The sequence below is a fragment of the Aplysia californica genome, unplaced genomic scaffold, assembly GCF_000002075.1.
Source record: "Aplysia californica isolate F4 #8 unplaced genomic scaffold, AplCal3.0 scaffold00216, whole genome shotgun sequence".
Classification (NCBI taxonomy): Eukaryota; Metazoa; Mollusca; class Gastropoda; order Aplysiida; family Aplysiidae; genus Aplysia; species Aplysia californica.
In genome coordinates, this window is record NW_004797486.1 from 440,558 (window position 1) to 459,968 (window position 19,411).

Below are 19,411 nucleotides of genomic sequence, written 5' to 3' on the forward strand. Positions count from 1 at the left end.
TGTATTGATACAAAAGGGTACTTAACCACTAATTCCCAGCTCATCACAAATCTCTTTCTATTGCTTGCTTATATATTATTTTATTAGAATAGTTGTCTTCAGTTTTGCTATACAGAGCTTGCCGTTTTCCAACCACATCAATGAGAGCTTCCATCTTGGTTGTATAAAAATCATGCGATGCCATGCAAGGACACCCCTTTCTGCCGCCAAGGGGGTGGGGGGGGGCATTAACATCTCAAGTTCTTCTGCATAGTAGAATTGTAATTGTAATTTTTCCTCTACTTCTTTTATATGTTTGTCACACTCTTGTGACCCACTATTTCCGGGGTGCTTTGATAGTCGAAGCAGTCTTTGTGGTGTTGAAGCTAGAGAGGTGAGCAGTGTATGTCTAATTCCCTGTAAGGACTTCTCTGTTGACATCCACCCCTTGGCGTTCATATGACCTTATGCAGTTGCGAGAGCTGTACAACCTCTACTAAAACTTTTTTTTAAACTAAAATTATTTCTACCGGAAGGGAAACGGGAAATTTTAGTTTCACCCTTAGTGATTTTAGCTTGACGGAAAGCCGAACTCATCTCCGTATTGAAAACGGACGGAAAACGTAAACGCATTGTATATTGAAACAAAGAGCCGTTCTCGTTCTCTCTGGTGGTGACGTACGGCGGGTTCATCAAGGTCATCACCCGAAAGCGAAACGGAAATAGGATCCAGTGTGAGTGCACCTAAAATTAGCTAGAATTCTTTAAGCCACATATATTCTAACCCCGTTATTCTCATCCCCACCCCGGGTGTGGGCATGTTTCCTCATGTAGATCTAGATCTAGGCCAACTTACTGATTACCGTTGCCATAGACTAGATAGTCTTAATTTTTGAAAAAATCAAATAGTAGCCTATTAGACTTCTTGAAATTAGGCTATAATTGTCACTATCGGAAGATTTAGGTATCAGATACGTTCTGCTCTTGACATTTCGTTCTTGCATATATTATTATAGCCATAGATCTAGACCTAGTGTAGCTTGGGGGTTTTTTTTTCACTGTTGTTTGCTGTTCATGGTGTCAAATGGCCTTCACCCAGCCCATTAATTAAAGCTAAACCTGAAACCCATCTAGGTCTGTACAAGTTCTAAGTTATTCTCTGTGCTGTTCTGTGTGTGTCTGTGCTAGATCTATGGCACACCTGAGGGGGGTGAGAATAGCGAGACACAGGGTGACAGGCGGTGAGAATAGCCACTTCCACCTTTTTAACGCGGTCATAAGAAAATGAACAAGCTACAAAGCGTCACGTCACGTGTTTCCCTCCTCATCTCGCGTGGACCCAGTGTCAAGGTAGTCCAGGGTAATGTTGTAGTTACCAAAGCCTTCTACGTTAGTCCTTTCTAAAGTAAATGAAATTTTTTTTAAAAAGCAAAGAGACTGTCGGCTGCTCCTGAAGAAAAGAAGTGACCGCTTAACTGCAACCCAAATAAGAGCACCCTCCGCCTCATAGCAACTGAAGTTCGTGTAACATAATTTTCCTACTTAACTTCCCTGTAACAGTGATTTTTGTTGGTATAAATTGTCTCGCAAAAGTGTTTTTTGACGATCAAAATACCGTGACTTTTGACATTGGCCTATAATTTCAGAGGGCATACGTCTTTCGATTCTAGTTTATCTCCCCACAACGCACAAAAAGGTGATTTCCTTTGGGACCAGTTTACACTACACCCAGAGGCGGCCCGTGGGGCTAAAAAGTGGGCGTGCACAATTAAGCAACAGCAGGTTGAAGATAGTCAAGGGCATAGTAAATGGGAAGGTAGAATCTTTGGGTTGGTGAAGGAGGACCTTATTCTTTTATTTTCATTCTTTTTACTGGTCGCTTCGATTTCTAAAACTAAATCTGTTTTTTTTTAGCTTAACATCAATTTATTCCTGCATTGGAACTGAACACTCAAGTAATAACTTTCACCGCTCCGCTACAAAACCATTCAAAGACACAACTCATAGGGCGCTGACTTAAGTATGTCACGTTCACCTCCCTCAAGTTCACAGTCACCGAGTCGCTTAAAATAGTGGCAAGACAATGAAACAATCACAGTTCACTTGAGCACTTCGCTGGATTGCTCCGGGGATCACATAATTTTGGCATTGAATAGTGTACAGGCTATCGCGTTTATTTTTAGCCTGCCTACTGTGGGCCATGGTTCGTGGGTGCACATTTGAGATGTGCCATCTTGTTAATATTAATGTACCGCCAAACTCGCTACGAGTGTCGTCATCGCTTGGGTTATCCCAAAGAGCGATTTATATGTCAGATTGCCACTGTTGAATATTCTGTTATGTTTAGTTAAAGCGCGTTGACTTTGGCATGGCATAGTAGATCTAGGTGTTTTACGGCCCTTTTGATACAGAAATGACAGCTACAGCGCCAGCGAGGACCTTGTTTTGATATTATATTTGGCTAATGTTTGTTTCTGACTTCTTTTATTTCATGTGTGTGTGTGTGCTTTGCGTAAAAGAACTTTAAAACATTTTGGGCGGCACTGCACGACCGTGCTCTATGGACGAACCGTGCCTGACTACACCCGATCCCTTTTGGACCAGTTGAACAGGTAAATTTATTTAGCCAGATAGTAATTGGGTAAAAGAACGATTACAGTTATTAGCAGCATAGAATGCTAGTTAGTCAACGAATGTGAGAAAAGTTCAATTCTACCGAAGACACGTGGGTTTTTAGAATGCTTGTGCTGTATTTTTAGACTTGGCTTGTGAAACTGTCTCCAGATGAGGGGAGGGGGGTATGTATGTTGTTAAGTGTGTTATAAATGAGCGCATTGAACAAACTGGCAATCAAAAGAAGTTTTCTTTTTTTCTTTCTTTTTTTTTTTTGGTAAGTGTTTTACGGCGCTCGCAACTACATAAGGTCATATGAGCGCGCGTGACCCACCTAAAATTTACAGTTGGTAGGACATTTTGAATTTTGCCCAGGTGGCGGCCGAAGCCTACTCTTATCGATTTTTGACCACCAAGGGATCTTTAACGAGCGTCTGGATCGATAACAACAACAACGAGCGCAACTTGCACACGGGCTCTCCGAGATTTTTCGCCCTCGTCCGAGAAGGCTAGGTGTAGATCTTTCCTACCAGAAGATCAGGGATGGGGCACAAAGACAGCAGTAAGGAGCCAATGAGTAGCAGTAGAAAGGCTGCAGAAAGAGTCAGGAGCCCAGAGGAAGGGGCGAAGGAAGTGAGGGGATGGGGGCAGAAAGAGGAGACGAAAGCAGACGATAGAACATTGCTAGAGAGCAGGAAGGGAGGCAAAAGGAGACAATTGTAGAGATAAAAAAATTTCGGTCGCTACAAGGATTCGAACCCGGAACCTTTGAATGAGAGGCCAACACCTTAACCTCTAGACCACGAGAGCCCCCTAAAGAAGTTTTTAACCCGGCTGCAAAAAGAAATAAAGCCAAAATAACTTGTCTTGTTTAAAGTCTTACTTCTACTTCCCGGTGGTGAACAGGGGGAAACAAATACATAGCAGGCATAAGCATCACAAATTTCATTTTATCTACTAGAAGAAGGAACATGGACAATCGATTCCAAAATTGGTTATTTACTATCTTTGATTGAAGTAAGAATTTGGTCTATACTATTGGTCCCAAAAGGGACCCAATCTTTTACTGGTCCAAAAAGAACTTTGTAGTCTCTGGTCCGCAAGGAATCCTTTAAAAAATATTATACTGCACAGAGTACAGGAGCGTAGTTCACACCCTTTAGCCAAGAGGCTCCAACCTTCCAGATCAGCACTGCTCCCTTGGAAGTTCTATTTCCCTTATCCTTTCATATCTTCTTCGAATAGGAAACATAGAGAAACACGTTAGTTCTTAAGTATTCGCTTTTTCGTGGTTGTGCTAGTGGTGCTAGTGATTTTCACAGTTTTAGTGGCCTGTGACGGTGTAATTGTGCGAGTCTTTTTGTTTTGTTTTGGGTTTTTTATTTTGTTTGTTTGTGTGTGTATGTGTGTGAGTGTGTGTGTGTGTGTATATGTGTGTGTGTGTGTGTGTGTGTGTGTGTGTGTGTGTGTGTGTGTGTGTGTGTGTGTGTGTGTGTGTGTGTGTGTGCACTTGAAATAACTGGACGGCTTCAAATTAAGTTCAACCGTTTTCCACATTTTTCCCAAAGCGACCTCCAGTTGACTTAGACCCTTATTCTTCTGGACCCGTTCATGGTCGTTCTCTTCGTTTTTCACACTACTCTTGTGGACAAGATGAATCAAAAGCAAAGTTACAAAAAAGTTGTCAACTATAAATGTGCTTATTTTCTCCATCATTCCCCCTACCCCCTCCCCCCACCATCTCTCTCTCTCTCTCTCTCTCTCTCTCTCTCTCTCTCTCTCTCTCTCGCTCTCTCTCTCTCTCTCTCTCTCTCTCTCTCTCTCTCTCTGAGATTTGTGAAGCTCAAACAACTTCAATATAACCGCTTGGTCTTGGTAAAAAAAAACCCATCAAAACCAAACACGTTTCAGTGAACATCAGTGTTTATTCTGGAAAACGTTGTAAAGAAAGAAAGGTATCAGCTTCTCAGGCAAGGAAAATAGGATCTTTTTTAAGGGGGCGGGGGGTGGGGGGGGAGGGGGTTAAAGCCTAATAAGATTATCCATTATGTTATGGGGTACCTTGAGTACTGCATGACGCAGTGTATTACTCAGAGCTCCTTTGATTAAAAAAGCTTTGTATCACTTTGGATTATGTTATTTCCCGGACAGAATGGCTCTTCCCCCCCCCCTCCTTTTTCCCCCGCAGCATCAGGATCCATTTCCGATCACACGACGGTGACATCACTCAACGTAGCAGATGGAAAAGTTGGCCTGGCAGCCACCTCTCGCCCAGACGTATGGTCCGGTGAAGCCGTAGTTGACACCAGCCACGCAAGGAGGTTTATCTCTGCTCTTCACCTCCATGGAAGAGACGTAGCAGGCTCCGGGCACTTGCTCAGAGAGGTAGGCGTAGTTGTCGCTCTTCAGGCTCTTGGTCACACACGTGGCTGGAGAGGGGAAGAAGGAAGAGAAAGAAAATGTAAGCGTATGGCTTTAACGCCTCTGTCAACACTATTAGGTTATATAAGAGGCAGGACCTCCAATTCTAACGTCCGTCTCCGATAGGACCGAACCGAATGGCGTGAGAGCCTTGAAAGCTAAACAAAACGACCCAAGTTCACTAAACGCTAGGTCAGGGATTCGAACCTTGGCCAACCATTACATAGTCCAGCCTGATGCTAACTGAGCTAACAGATGTAAAAAGGGGGAGGGGGGAGGCGGGGGGGGGGAGGAGGGGGGAGATAAAGAAGTCGGCTTGCCAGAGAACAACGACTGCTGGCGTCCTCGTTGCCGTGAAACAACGACTAAAATTTTCCTATAATTATTATTTGTTGCAGTTTCACTTTATGTAATCGCTTACAGTATCGAATACAATTAGACCAGATACGTTACATTTTCAATAATCTGAACTCAGTTGTGTTTGTGTGTGTGTGTGTGTGTGTGTGTGTGTGTGTGTGTGTGTGTGTGTGTGTGTGTGTGTGTGTGTGTGTGTGTGTGTGTGTGTGTGTGTGTGTGTGTGTGTGTGTGCAGGGGAGAGGGGTTACGGCGCTCGCATCTGCAAAAGTCATATGACCGCCAAGGGGTGGGTGTCAACAGAGAAGTCCAAACAAGGAATCAGGCTTACTCTGCTCACCTCTCTAGCCTCAATAGCACAAAGTCTGCTCCAACTATCAAGGCACCCCGGATATAGCAGGTCACAAGAGAATGACAAACGTACAAAAAAGTAGAGGAATATGACGATAGTAAGGATGAGGAAAGAAAGAGGAGCAGTTCCCCCTATGTTGCTCCGGCACAGTATGAACATGACAATTCTACTGTGCATAAGAAAATATTAATGTCCTCTCTCTGGGAATGGCCTAAAGACAGCTTCAGCCTATAGCACAGTCCTGATTGGGGAGGGGGGGTTGAAAGGTTTGATAGAAATCAACAATTCACACACAGGGGCAAAAGCTGACTTGTTTGGCAGGGTAATTAAAATGAGACGAAGAATCGAACGAAGATGATCCCACACACGCAGAACACCAGCATGAGAATTGTGCTGTTTACAGTGTATTCAATTAAAAATCGAATAGGGTGCGACCAGAATGGCATTGAACTTTGATTTTTTTTAAAGAAGATTTAAGAATAAAACTGTTTTTACTATCAGCAGCTGCTAGAGAAAAGTTTTGTCTTGTTACCTCATTATACATTTCATAACCCACATCCGTTGGAAAAAATGGTCGTCGACATGATACACTTTCTGCAAAATTAGACACGTGTCTACTCTACCTAAGGGCACGGGAGTGAAAGAAAAATAGCAAGAAGCAAAACAGACACTTCCAAGAAATAAAAAACGAAACAGACGTAAAAATAGATATAGCTGTCCGAAAAAAAATCAGAAGAGTGTACGAATTAGAAGAGCAAGATTCAGTCAAACTTAAGCACCAACTAGAAATTAATTAAAGCAAACTTTTATCTGAAATGAACATTTTTGCCAAATATGATATTGATATGTGCATGTTATTATTTACCAGAAAGTAAACGCACACCTGAACGTATTAACCTTTAAACAAACGTGCAAAAGGATGCACTTGCTATAACAAAAGCCACAAACAAACTAACGAACTAACGAACTAACAAACTAACGAACTAGCTAACTAACTAACTAACTAACTTGCTAACTAACACAGAACAAATCTAGCAAACAAACAAACCTCTCAAAGCACAAATAATAAAACAATCAATAAACAAACGTGGGTGATGGGCAGGTGCTATGGTGTAGTTTGCTCCTTCTTTACTCTCGAATATCTAACGTCCTATCTCTCCTTACACTTTTCTTTGTTAGCTACTCTTTATAAGGTGATAACTCTGATTTTTAGGCACCTGTATGATCTTATCGTGTTGCAAGTGCCGTAAAACTCTTACTAAAACGTAAAACAAACAAACAAAATAACGAACGAACGAACAAATAAGCAAACAAACAAACAAAAAACGAACGAACGAACTAACAAGCTAACTAACAAACAAACATACCCCTCAAAGCACAAATCTTCATGTAGCCGCGACAGCCATGTGCCACCCAGACCTCGTTCGTAGAGAAGCCGTAGCCTGATCCGGGCTTGCAATATCCTCCACTCTCGTCTTTGTGCACAGTCATCGACGTGATCCAAGCTGTGGGCATCACTGGCCTGCTGAAGAACTTCCAGCCCCAGCTCTCCAGCTTCAATAGAGCACAATGTGGCTCACGATCTGTAAAATACAGTGTAATTGTATGGGTTTAACGCTCCTTTCATTACTATCAACACTATTATACTGTTTAAAAGGTGCCCCCTCCCCTTTCCAATTTAGCTTCCATCTCCTAAGACCGAGCTGACAAAATGAGTTACTTCTCGAAATCCATAAATGGGGACATTGACCAAAAATCGACACTAGAGTCAAATTTGTAGATTTTCTATTGAAGCCATATTCTTTGAGTATGACATGCCATTTAGATCTATTCTTTCCTAATTATGATTTTTTTAAACTTAACCTATAAGCGTAATGCATCTATTTCCATAGGGCTCAAATCCGAGAAGTAACTCATTTTGTCAGCACGCCTTCAGGTTGGGCGCCTTAAAACTCCACAAGACTACCAGAGTTTAAGAACACTCAGTCTAGGATTCGAACCGGGGCCAACTGAGCTTTACTGAGCCCCCGTGCAGTACCTGGGTGGGGGGGGGGTAGATAGATAGATAGATAGATAGATAGATAGATAGATAGATAGATAGATAGATACGGGGAAGCACGTTGCACTTAAAGACGTCATGCAGGCCATGATTACTGAAACGAAAGACAAACAGATGAGGAATAATACCACAATGCTTCAAAAAGCGTTATGAAAATAATCGCAATGTTCATCTTTTTCAGATATGCCACGGTTCTGACATTGTAAGCTGAGGTGATACTGTTTAGAGTTAATGAATTTTGAAGTACAATCGAAATTGTCTAAGACGGTCACCCCGTTTCGAGGAAAAGTGGCCGTCTTAAACAGATTGGACTGATCAAAAGGAAGAATACAGGACATTTGTTTCTCAGGTCCCAATCAGAGGCGGTCATACATTTTGAACTACCAAAAAACCTATTAAAGTGTTACCAAAATGGTCAACTTGGGTAAACAATGGAGTGGGAGCGTTTGGATTATTCACAGGACAGGCTAACAATAATAACAAGTGAATGGATTATTAGCTTGCCACCTAGCGTCAAGAGGCCGATAATTTCCAAGGCGTTTGACGATGACAGATTTGCGTGGCCTTCCTGGACTGGTTCGCTGTTGGTTGATGTGATACTGGCCGCAGCCGCGTTTAACAAGTTATCGTTGTAGGTAGTAAACTAATAAGAAGGGAAAAAACTTAAGGGGGAAAATGGAACGTTTTGGGGTTGTTGTTATTTTGTTTTTGTTTTGTTGTGGGGGTTTTTTGGGGGGTGTCTTTCTTTGATGTAGGTCTCTTTACGCCCTCATCAACACAATTTAGATCATTTAGTAGATGTAGGGCTTTCGATCCTGCCTGTCATGGCCACTACAAGCCGAGAGGGATATAACTCCCTATCAGAAAGACCGAAATACTTTACACAATTAGTTTCTCCCCACTCAAGAATCGAACTCGAGACTCCTGCGTGCGACAGCGAAGCGCCTAACCCCATTACCATAGACCCTGGTAAATGAAAAGCCGTAGTTTATACAGGTCGTGGTCTTATAATATAGGTGCCCTTCTGGGCCCTGCCGAAATGGAATTCTGTTTAAAATGGAAACCTGTAACACCAGAATCTCCAATGCTTCGCCCGCTCTGTCATGATTTGAAACTTAACTCCCATGTTTGGTAACATCGACTCCAACCTTTACACCATGCTACCTTGAAAAGGGGGTGCAGCTTGGCGGTAGCTGTTTTTTCCACCCATGTGAGCATTGAGCGGTGCATCCGAGTGGAGATATAGCCATGATCGCTGATGTCTGTTTCAGTTCTGGCACTTCATGATGATGGTGAGGACAGCAGAAGAGATAAAAGTACTTGGAGATGCTGGAGCAGCCTGGCTGCACAGGATCTTTACCACAGCATGGCACAATAGAAAAGTACCTACTCGCTGGCAACAAGCGATCATAGTGCCAGTATGGAACAAAAGGGACTGTGGAACGTACAGAGGAACACATTGCCTCTAAGTGAGTTACTAAGTCATTTGGACAAAATGTGCGATAAGATAGTGGATCAAAGAATGCGACCAAAAGTGGAAATACCATTGAATAAAGCCCAGTTCGGATTCAGGAGGAGCAGAGGATGCGCAGATGCCATCTTTTCATTGAGACAGATGAGGGAAACAGCAATCAAACACATTAGAAAGCTAAAAATAGTTTTCATGGACTAGGAAAAGACTTTCGACCTAGTGAACAAATGTCTGCTGTGGAAAGTGCTGGAGGAATATGGAGTGAAAGGCCAACTCTTAAAAACGTAAAAACAAGTATGGCTTTTTATGAGAACCGTCTTTGTATCGTGAGAACAAAAGAAGGACACATTGACAGGTTCCCAGTATTATCAGGAGCTAGAGAAGGATGCATGCTCTCCCTGCCTTTGTTTATTACATGTATGGACAAAGTCATCAGAGAGGTAAATACAGTATAACAACACCAGCACTAATAAACTCCTGTTCAGCTATGTCCAGATCATCTTAAATACAACCCCCCCCCCTCCCCCACCAAAAAACGACTTGCCTCAATGTAAGTGCAAAAAGTACCAGATGAAAATTAGCGTTGTCAAAACAGGAGTAGAGAAAGTCCGAAGAAACCCCGGCCGTTGAAACATTACCATTGGCGTGAATAAACTCAAACAGGCTGGGGGATTTAAATACCTGGGCAGCATAGTAGTTACACTAGGCATAAGACTGGACAGGAAAATTGAAATGAGGACACCAAAAGTAAATGCATTACTCTACCAACTTTTATAACTACTCACCCATAAATCATACTTAATAACCGTATTAAAAAAGACAGCTTGTCAACAGCATAATTATTCCTTCCAACACTGATTTACCAATGCCAAACGCGGCGGCTAAACGCACATATTAATTATTATAAAAGGAAGACCATTGCATGTGAGATGAAATACCTCCAAAAATAAAGCAACGTCACTAAGAAGAGGTGCAGAAGGAACAAAACTCCGAAATTTAACCGGGATGAAACCGATCGTGGAACACATTATAGAACTTCAAAGTATCAAGTGGATTGGCCATCTGATGAGAATGTTCCCTAAATCAGCCAGCTTCACAAGCACACAAATCAAAAGTCAGAATGCAAGGGCAGGGGCTGCCACACAGTACTTGGCTTGATTGCACCTCCTCTCCCCTCGACACCTAACGATGCAAGAGGAAGGATACAGTAAAGCACAGTAATATATGATAATTATATACTTACTAACACAACCATGAGTGATTGCCACAAACAGTGTAAGGCACACAGCAACACAAAGCAGTTTCATGATGGCCGTCAGTGTATTACACGTCGTTGTCTGAAAAGTAGAAAGTGACTGAATGGCCGCCTGCGACACTTGCTGGAAGCCAGGTTAACACTCGTTGTAGAATGCGCAGTGTTTTATAAGCAGAGTTAGTGATGCGACAAATTATACTTTTCAGCATTAAAATTTATTGCTAGTTTAGATTTTCGCCACGTATTATGGAGCAGAACAAGTCCATGGCATGTGCAATTGTATTACCTACAAAAAATGACGTTAATTGCAAACGATAAAACCCGCCAAATAATAAAATGGAGAAGAATGAGTCGAATCAGCATTCGTCGGCCAGCTGAAAATATCCGACGCCAAAAATGTTTTCCCCCAGTTTCTTATTTCATGGTGTGGGTTGCATGTGCTCGAGAAATATTTTTTCAAAATTCAAATTCTAAATGTCGGAAAAAGCAAGGAAAAATAAAGTTCCTTGCCCTCGGGTAGTCAAACCGTAAGGGGCTGTTCAAATACAATCTTACACCTGGAGGTGGAAGCGGGGGGGTCTTTGTCTCCTGTAAGAAAAGTGTAAGAAAGGGGTGGGGGTCTTGAACCAATGTAATATTACACTTTTGTGAGGTGAAAAAATAATAAGGAAAAAAAGGGGGGCTTGGTCAAGAAACGTTGCTTAGGCCAAAGAGCGCAGAGGCTACAAGGGATGTGGAAAATATTTTTCCAAGTATTGCAACATTGAAGAGGCACATGGCTTTACACAGGATGGAGGAAGTAATGAAGGTGACGGAAAAAGAGGAGAAAGAGCAGGAACAGGACTCAGATTTGGAAAACCTCTCAGCATATGCTCCTGCTTTAAAAATTTTAAAAATTGTTTGACAAAATGATGAACACTGCCTTGGTGATAACTACGAGTAATTTCACTTTTTGTTTTAAGCATAATGATCAGTAATAACAGATACAATGAAATCCTGATACAGTCAACTTGCTTAAAGTCAACTTTTGCTTAGATTCAACACCCAAGTGTGGTCCTGTTTCTTACCTTCTTTATTTAAGTAATTGTATTTCTGATACAGTCAATCGCTTGAGTGTTATCCTTCAGTAAAGTCAACAATTTGGGGCTAAATCCCAAGATGAATTCATTTAATTAAGAAGAGATATTTAGGGCCTGGGCTAATGGTTAACACACTTCCAATTAATTTGCTCACTCGTTATCTCTTGTTTTGGTGACAACTTCAGAATTGTACTCAATGAAACTGAGCTAACATCTTGTTACCAGGTACTTTGTTATAATTTTGTAGCTGTCATCTTCAATTTTCAATGGCCAGTAGTACAATGGATAAAGTCAACCTTGCTCAAAGTCAACACTTTTTTCGGTCGTGTTGACTTTATCAGAATTCCACTGCACTGTAACTTGTTTTATTAGTAATTACGGCGCTTTTGACATTGACATGAATCTCACTACAATATTTCGCTTGAATGATTTCTGTTATTTTGTAGAGAGTGTAGAACTGGATATTATGCCATTCATCTTTTTCATGAAAATTATGTAAAGCGCATAGAACAATGATTGTAACACGGATTTACACGATACAAAAGTCATATTATTATTGTTATTATTATTATTATTATTATTATTATTATTATTATTGTTATTATTATTATTATTATTATTGTTATTATTATTATTATTATTATTATTATTATTATTATTATTATTATTATTATTATTATCATTATTATTATTACTATTATTATCATAAGCGAACAATGTAATATTACGGGATTTTGGGGGAGGGGGGGAAGAGGCAAATGTAAGAAAAGTGTAAAAAGTAGTTGGAGGGGGCAGAAAGTCCCCAAAATGGTGTAAGGTTATATTTGAACAGCCCCTAAGTGTTCAAAGGTACGTAGCCCTAACCATGCTGTCCTTAGGCAGCAGAATTTCTGAGCTTTCTATAATCACCCGCATGGCAACGTAGTATGGTGACGGGCGCTAGCCCAGATAAAAGTCGGCATTTTGGAGACAGTTACAATGTTCTTCTTAGAAGTGCCATAAATATATATACACAGAAACTTCTATTACTAGATTTTTTAAAATTTAAAGTTGTTCCCGCATCCGATCCGGACATTGGGGATTGCCTTGTTAGTGAGACAATTTCCTGAGCCTTCAGCATAATATTGTGGTAGGGTGGCCAGTTCCTTTCCACGCCGCCTTTACTTCCCCATCTTGAAGTTAGGTACCCATTACTGCTAGGTGGGCAGAAGGGGGCGAAAAAACCACGTGTCCGAAACGAGGCTCGAACCCGGTCTTTCCCCTTCGGAGACGAGCGCACTAACCACTCTGCCACCGCACCCCCAATACTGGATTACGATTTTTTTTATTTTTTTTGTTTTTTTTTGTTTGGTGGCTAGACTACAGAACTGCCATGCAAAGTTTCGCGGGCATAGAAAAGATCTAGATCTAGGTAAATTAATAAATGAGCTGGAATTTATTTTTACGCGGTCAGACGAAGTGAACAAGCTATAGTACATTTTATCAACGTTAAAATAGGATCACAAAACATTCCTAGCCAATTCTCACGGCTGTTCAACTCGCCCGGAAACCGCTCCTTTAGTTGCTCCATGCCAGAGGTCAGTGCCACCCATGTGTTGGTCATTAAATCAGCGGCCAGTCGTGCTCATGTCCGTGACGCCAGCGGCGCGCCCCCGCCTGCCGGCGTAATGCATTTCCTCCAAATTAAGGTGTCATTCTCACCCTGATATCTCCAAATCTAAAAATGTGATATCACCATATGACCTGCCATTTTAAAGCTCCGCTTTCCCCCTACAAGACGATATAACGTTGGTCGATTTCAGTTCACAACCTTGATTTTATCGAACTACGTTCTCCAAGACGTGTTTCTATTGAATCGAAATTCCTTTTTTCAGTGTTATTTGAATTTAAACGCCAATAACTTTGTAAACTCACCATCAGTTTCAATTCTTTTTTCAAAATCTAGTTGGGATAGGTATACTGTACACATTGTGCAAGTTTCATCTTTGTGTCGTTTTTCTGTGATTTTTTATTTTTTTTTAAATACATAGACGTTCCCCTAGACGTGTTTCTATCGAGTCGGATTCTTTTTTCAGTGTTATTTGAATTTTAACTCCAATAACTTGGTAAATTCACCATCAGTTTCCAATCCTTTTCACAAATTTAGTAGGTATAGGTATACTGTACAAATTGTGCAAGTTTCAAATTTGGGTCGTTTATCTGTGATTTTTATTAATTTTTTAAAATGTTACATAGATCTAGACGTTCCCCAAGACGTGTTTCTATCCAGTCGCATTCCTTTTTCAGTGTTATTTGAATTTAAACGCCAATATCTTCGTAAAGTCATCATTAGTTTCAAATCTATTTACAAATCAAGTAGGGAGAGGTATAATGTACAAATGTTGTACGTTTTAACTTTGTTTCGTTTTTCTGTGATTTTTTTTCTTTTTAAAAATGATATAGACGTCTTTTGTTCAGTGTTCACAAGATTTTTGTATGTGTGTTTTGTTTCAAATCTAGATCTAGCATCTCTTAAAATGTAATAATAATGATATAGTGTGTTTACCAATATTGTGACAGTAGGCTTAAATACAGTTATAAGTGCTGACACCCTGACTGGTGATACCCGCAATCCTAGAGTGATACATTTTTATCAAGAGTCGTCACTTGTGACAGCCGGACTTGGGGAACTGAGGACATATAGCGAAAAGCTGCGAATCTCCACTCAAGACTTAATATCTTTGCTTTAGGCAACGACACACAGATGCAACCAAGTGAGTTTGAAACTTTACTCTATTTCTGACCCAATATCTTAGAATTGTCAAAATCGACAGCAGCTATCATGTTCAAATTTAATTAAATAAATTATGACCCTCTATCAATGTTTAAACATGTATCCACTTTTCTTTCTTGGTCATTTCGTATTCCTTTGTCTTAATTAGTTGCATGATTGCTCTAAGAAATATGTCAGATGATGCTTATTCAAAGTATACGGTTTTATGCACAGTTTGTGTTGTGGTTTGGGCTTAGTCGCAGGTTAAACAAAGCTGAAAACTGCTTCAATAACATTTCCATCGCGAATCTGTCAGTCAGGTAAAATTCCCCGGGCTGACCTCTTGACCCGTTGGTTATGTCTGGTTCGAGTTACGCTGAGCGTCGGTGCTCTGTGGGGTGCCGGTAGAACTAAAGTACTGCTCGTGAACAGCCGTGTTCTATCAAATTACAAAAACAACTTTTCACCAGATAATATATCTCAATGAAAATGCTTTACCTTCTGTTTGTATCAGTTTCGGAGCGCATGTACAATTCTTAAAAGAATGAAACTGTTTTTCTCTCTCCTGGAAAAAAAAGCTCAGTGCATGTCATGTGACATCTTAAGATTTGGCCGACGATATTTTGGTTTCTATCGAAATGAAATTTGGTTAATGGTATCATTACTACGACTTGAGAGACTAGGCAAGCTGTATAAATGCTAAAAATTAGTCAAAATGACGTACATTTCCATGAAGCAGAAAAATGAAAAGGAGATCTATGTGGTAGCCTTTTTTCCCTCGTAGGCAAAAAAAAGCATTCTTTTCTTCTTATAATATTTAAATGTTGTAATTCTGTCGTTCAATTGTTTCATCATGACTCCCTTCTTTTTTTACCCTACATGTGCTCTGTTTCTGCTACGTAGACAAAATTCTTAGTGTCGACTGTTCTTGTCCTGTTTGTTTCTTTCGTTTTCCTATGCTTCTGTGATAAGTCTTGTTCTTTTCTACGAAATGTGTTGCTCTTTCCAATACTTCTGTGAAAAGCCTGGGTTTTTTTGTGGCTGTCTTGGTATTGATAGAGAAGAACAGAGAGGAGAAATAGGATGCCGACACAGTGGTTGCCAAAAGAGAAGACCAGAAAGACGGAGAGAGAGAACGAGAATATATATTTTTTTTATCTAATAGAATAAACAGGAAAATACTTTACACAGATTGCAAACTTCAATCTCTTCAATGCTAATTAGATATTGTCTAGTTCTGAAACAAGGGTTTTGGTACTGCAACAACAACTACTACAACTACTACAGCTACAACTACAACTACAACTACAACTACAACTACAACTACAACTACAACTACTACTACAACTACTATAACTACAACTACTACAACTACCACTACAATTTCTACTACTACTACTACTACTATTACTACTACTACTACTACTACTACTACTACTACTACTACTACTACTACTACTACCACCATCACTACCACCACCACTACCACCACTACTACTAAATAACTTCACAGTCTTTGTTTCGAATTGATTATGTCTTTTATTTCAATAACAATACAGAGTCACGCTTGACACAGGTACCTGTGAATACACAAGCAACATAGATACTTGAGGACACACAAATAACAAGTTTGGACGAACATGCATACAACATAAATCTACTGAAAATCCTCTACGGCCCCTCCCCCCCCCAAGCCTTTGGAGGGTATTTGTGTTACATGTTACACACAAAAAGGGTGATGGCTAAGAGAATGTTGTAAAGGGAAGGCTCCCAATTAGCCTGTCAACTTAACAAAATAGTAAAAAGGGTGGACAAATTAAGCTCTCTAAACTAGAGCGTAACACGAAGAATCACTATCAATAGTGACAAAATGTGCTCTAATAAAACCATAGATTCCAAGTTATTTGTCTCTCAAACGTTTGTCAAGTAGTGGACTCTCTTTCAGTCCGGGCTTGTTGTAGGACTGTAGAGCTCCCAAAGCACGAGACATGCGGGTTGTCTTCATGGATGGAGATCTGTCCGCTTCTACGGTTGGTGTCTTGGGTATGTCAATGGGTTCTGCGCATGGCGTTCTTTACTAACAGGCCTTACCAGCGTACGGCTGGGGTCTCGGACTGGGGGCCTACGGTGTTTTCTGTAAGGGAGGCAACTGAAACATTAGACCCCCTTTCCCTCCCCCTGATTCCCGAGTGTCGCGTCGCCGCTTAGTCAGCCAATGACACTACTGACCTAGATAGCAGACCGACGTATCTGCAAAAAAATGTAATTAGTTTTTGCATCTTCGTTTAAATGGACACCTATACCCATTCTGCTTCTTGTATCTGCACAACAAATAGAATATTTCACTGAGGCAAACAGACGTAATTGAAGGGCCATGCCCATATTATGTCTAATGGCAGCGCGACGCAACTCAAAATTATAAAAAGTGCAGATACGTCGCTCTGCCTTGGCACGGCAGAGTCTTGCATAGTGTGCTATCAAGTCATCAGTGCAAGTGCAAGCGTGAGCTGTGTACTGTGTAAAATCAGTCCTTTCTCGCTGTCTAGCAAGTCTTTCGCATGCCCGGCAAAATCAAATGTTCAGTTGATTCAAAGCGTCGTGTTTGTGCATTAAGCGGTATATTTATTCACCAATATTTTCATTGTACTGGATATAATAGCTCTATGTGGTGTTTTTTGTTCATGATAGAAATATAGAAATGTGAAGTGTGGAATCAATAGGTGTTATCGTTCTAGTACAGCCAAGAAGTGTCTCTTTCATACCAGACTCTTCATTCTGCCTTTCTTGTTGAACCAAACCTTGCATTTCATGATCACCAACAACAGTGTGTAAACTCATAAAAATATTCTTAGATTCACTGGTAAACATTTGGTTTTCGAAGCATGTATGGTTGTTGTCATTTGGGTTTCCATTATGGGCAGGGAATGTTGGGATTTTGGTTGCAGAACAAATTATAGATCTAATTCAGAGAAAGCGAGTTCAAGTGAAAAGAAAGTGTCTGTGTTTAGATTCCCAAAGGATGGGATTGAAAGAAATGCATGGATTTCTGTGATATCCAATGGGAAGTTATCAGTTTCTAAAGAAACTGTTGTGTGTGAACTGCACTGGCCAGATGGTTATGAAAGTGAACGTGTTAAACTTTGTAGACGGTTACTTCAGTCCTCAAATCAATATGTCATAGGGCTCAGGAGGGACCTACTTTAATTAACTTTCAGCAAATTGTGGAAAAATCATAATTCACAGATCAAGACTACTTTTATCTCTTGATGCAGACATTTCAAACCTTGAAGAACCTAGTCATTCCTGCTCCGATTGCAATTTTAACATTGAAACAGACGAAATGGCTTCAGAAACTGTGGACAATCTAATTGAGTTGGAGCAGTCACTTGGTACAGAGACAAAATCTGTGCTGATTTATATTGCTGACCATGCTACTCGTTAAGACGAAGAGATGGACGAAATTTTTCAACTCGGACAGACAACTTTCTACTACTTAAAGTACGGCCACTACACAAGCTCATTCGATAGAGACGGCTTGAATATCCGTTCTGATAGAGCATGTCAGTGGACCTTCTTTGCTTTTCTTTTGTTCAATATTGTTAAAGACTCTTTTTGCAGAACATCTTTCTGCAAGTTAACCATGTCTGACAGTTTTGAGATCAAAATGCAAGAGAAACACGGGCGGATTCTGGCACACATCTTTTTTTTTAAACTATTGTTACGCTTCCACTCCTCGCTCTTCAAAAGAACATGCATTGAGAATTTTGAAAATATCACAATTGAATAGACATACACTGCAATCCATTGAAGAAGGAAACTGATACTAGAAGAAATTTTGTGCAAAATGTTAAGTTTAATCATTGATGTGATCAATGTCTAAAAAAAAAAAAACCACAGCAGAAAGCAACGCAACAGTCTGATTGGAACGTTTAATCATACATTGTTCATTGTTCGATATTTCCCACCCTTATTTCACCTGGATACATGGATTATACTACAGAAAAACATAAAACTGGCTTGGTAAGTAGGCCCCTACTCATTTATAAGGCATGTACAGTAAATAGATCTAGTCATGTCTTGTTTACATTGTTTTATATGGACGTTGATTTCGATTTTTTCCCAAATTGCATAACAGTAATAGGGCTAGGTAGTAAATAAATAATTATTAAAGCTTTTTATTTTTATGTCACTTAGGACTAAATATTGTAATTACCTTTGGAAACAATGCCAAGAGACTGAATATGGGGTCGACTGGATTAAAAGACGTTAATACTTAAACGATATAGTAGGCCCCCAGTCCGAGACCCCAGCCGCACGCTGAGAAGGCCTCTAGTAAAGTACGCTATGGTTCTGCGTCACCTACTGGGCTGTCAGTGGGGGTGTCATCCAGTGGTTGGGAACTATTATCAGGTGGAGGTCAAGGCTGTGCCGCCACTGGAACGTTGACTGGTTCCGGACATGTGGGTATGCTCTCTGTCACTATGACTGTACCGTAGGTGAGGGTAACATGACCTTATTGTTGCAACGCAGCATCAGCAAGTGCTGTAAAACTCTTACTAAAACTATTCCAAAAAAAGCTCTGCTTCCTCTTCCTTCACTGGAACATAAATTTGATGAATTGATTAATTATGCGCACATTTATTGACCAACTTCACCATACACTACTACTTCCGACGTATTGACTGAGATGACTCCTCGCTCCTTCTGTCCCTATAGGAAATAACAAGGGGAAGTGATTTTGAGAGGAACCGACTATGAAATGTACGGCGTGACATAGTTTTCAGGCGCTGCGTCACCGATCTCGCGTAAATAACATGATGCGAAGAGGGGCCAGCTGACGAGTGAAATATCTCTCACTAGTCATCTCCGCTTTGTGAACGCCAGCGAACAGAGCCAGATAGAAGTTTTTCGAGTAGACAAGTACCTGGAAGAACATGGTCACATACCTCTTAGGCTCCCTCCTTATCACCTTAAGCTTAACCCTAACGAATTAATCTGGGCTGAGATGAAGAAAAAGGTTGCTTTGGCAAATATAACTTTTAAACTCCACGACGTTAAGCGACACACAAAGCAGGC

At 40.6% G+C, this 19,411-nt stretch overlaps 1 protein-coding gene across 1 annotated transcript; it reads right to left on the reverse strand.

Annotated features, from left to right (window-relative positions):
• Window positions 1–4,815: 4,815 nt before the first annotated feature.
• On the reverse strand, window positions 4,816–13,186 carry LOC101855565 (lectin ADEL-like). The gene is made up of 3 exons (XM_005099537.1): window positions 13,111–13,186; window positions 7,087–7,302; window positions 4,816–5,021 (listed from the first exon to the last, which is right to left on the reverse strand). Exons 1-3 carry the CDS (start codon window positions 13,184–13,186, stop codon window positions 4,816–4,818), a joined length of 498 nt encoding a protein of 165 aa, XP_005099594.1.
• Window positions 13,187–19,411: the final 6,225 nt, after the last annotated feature.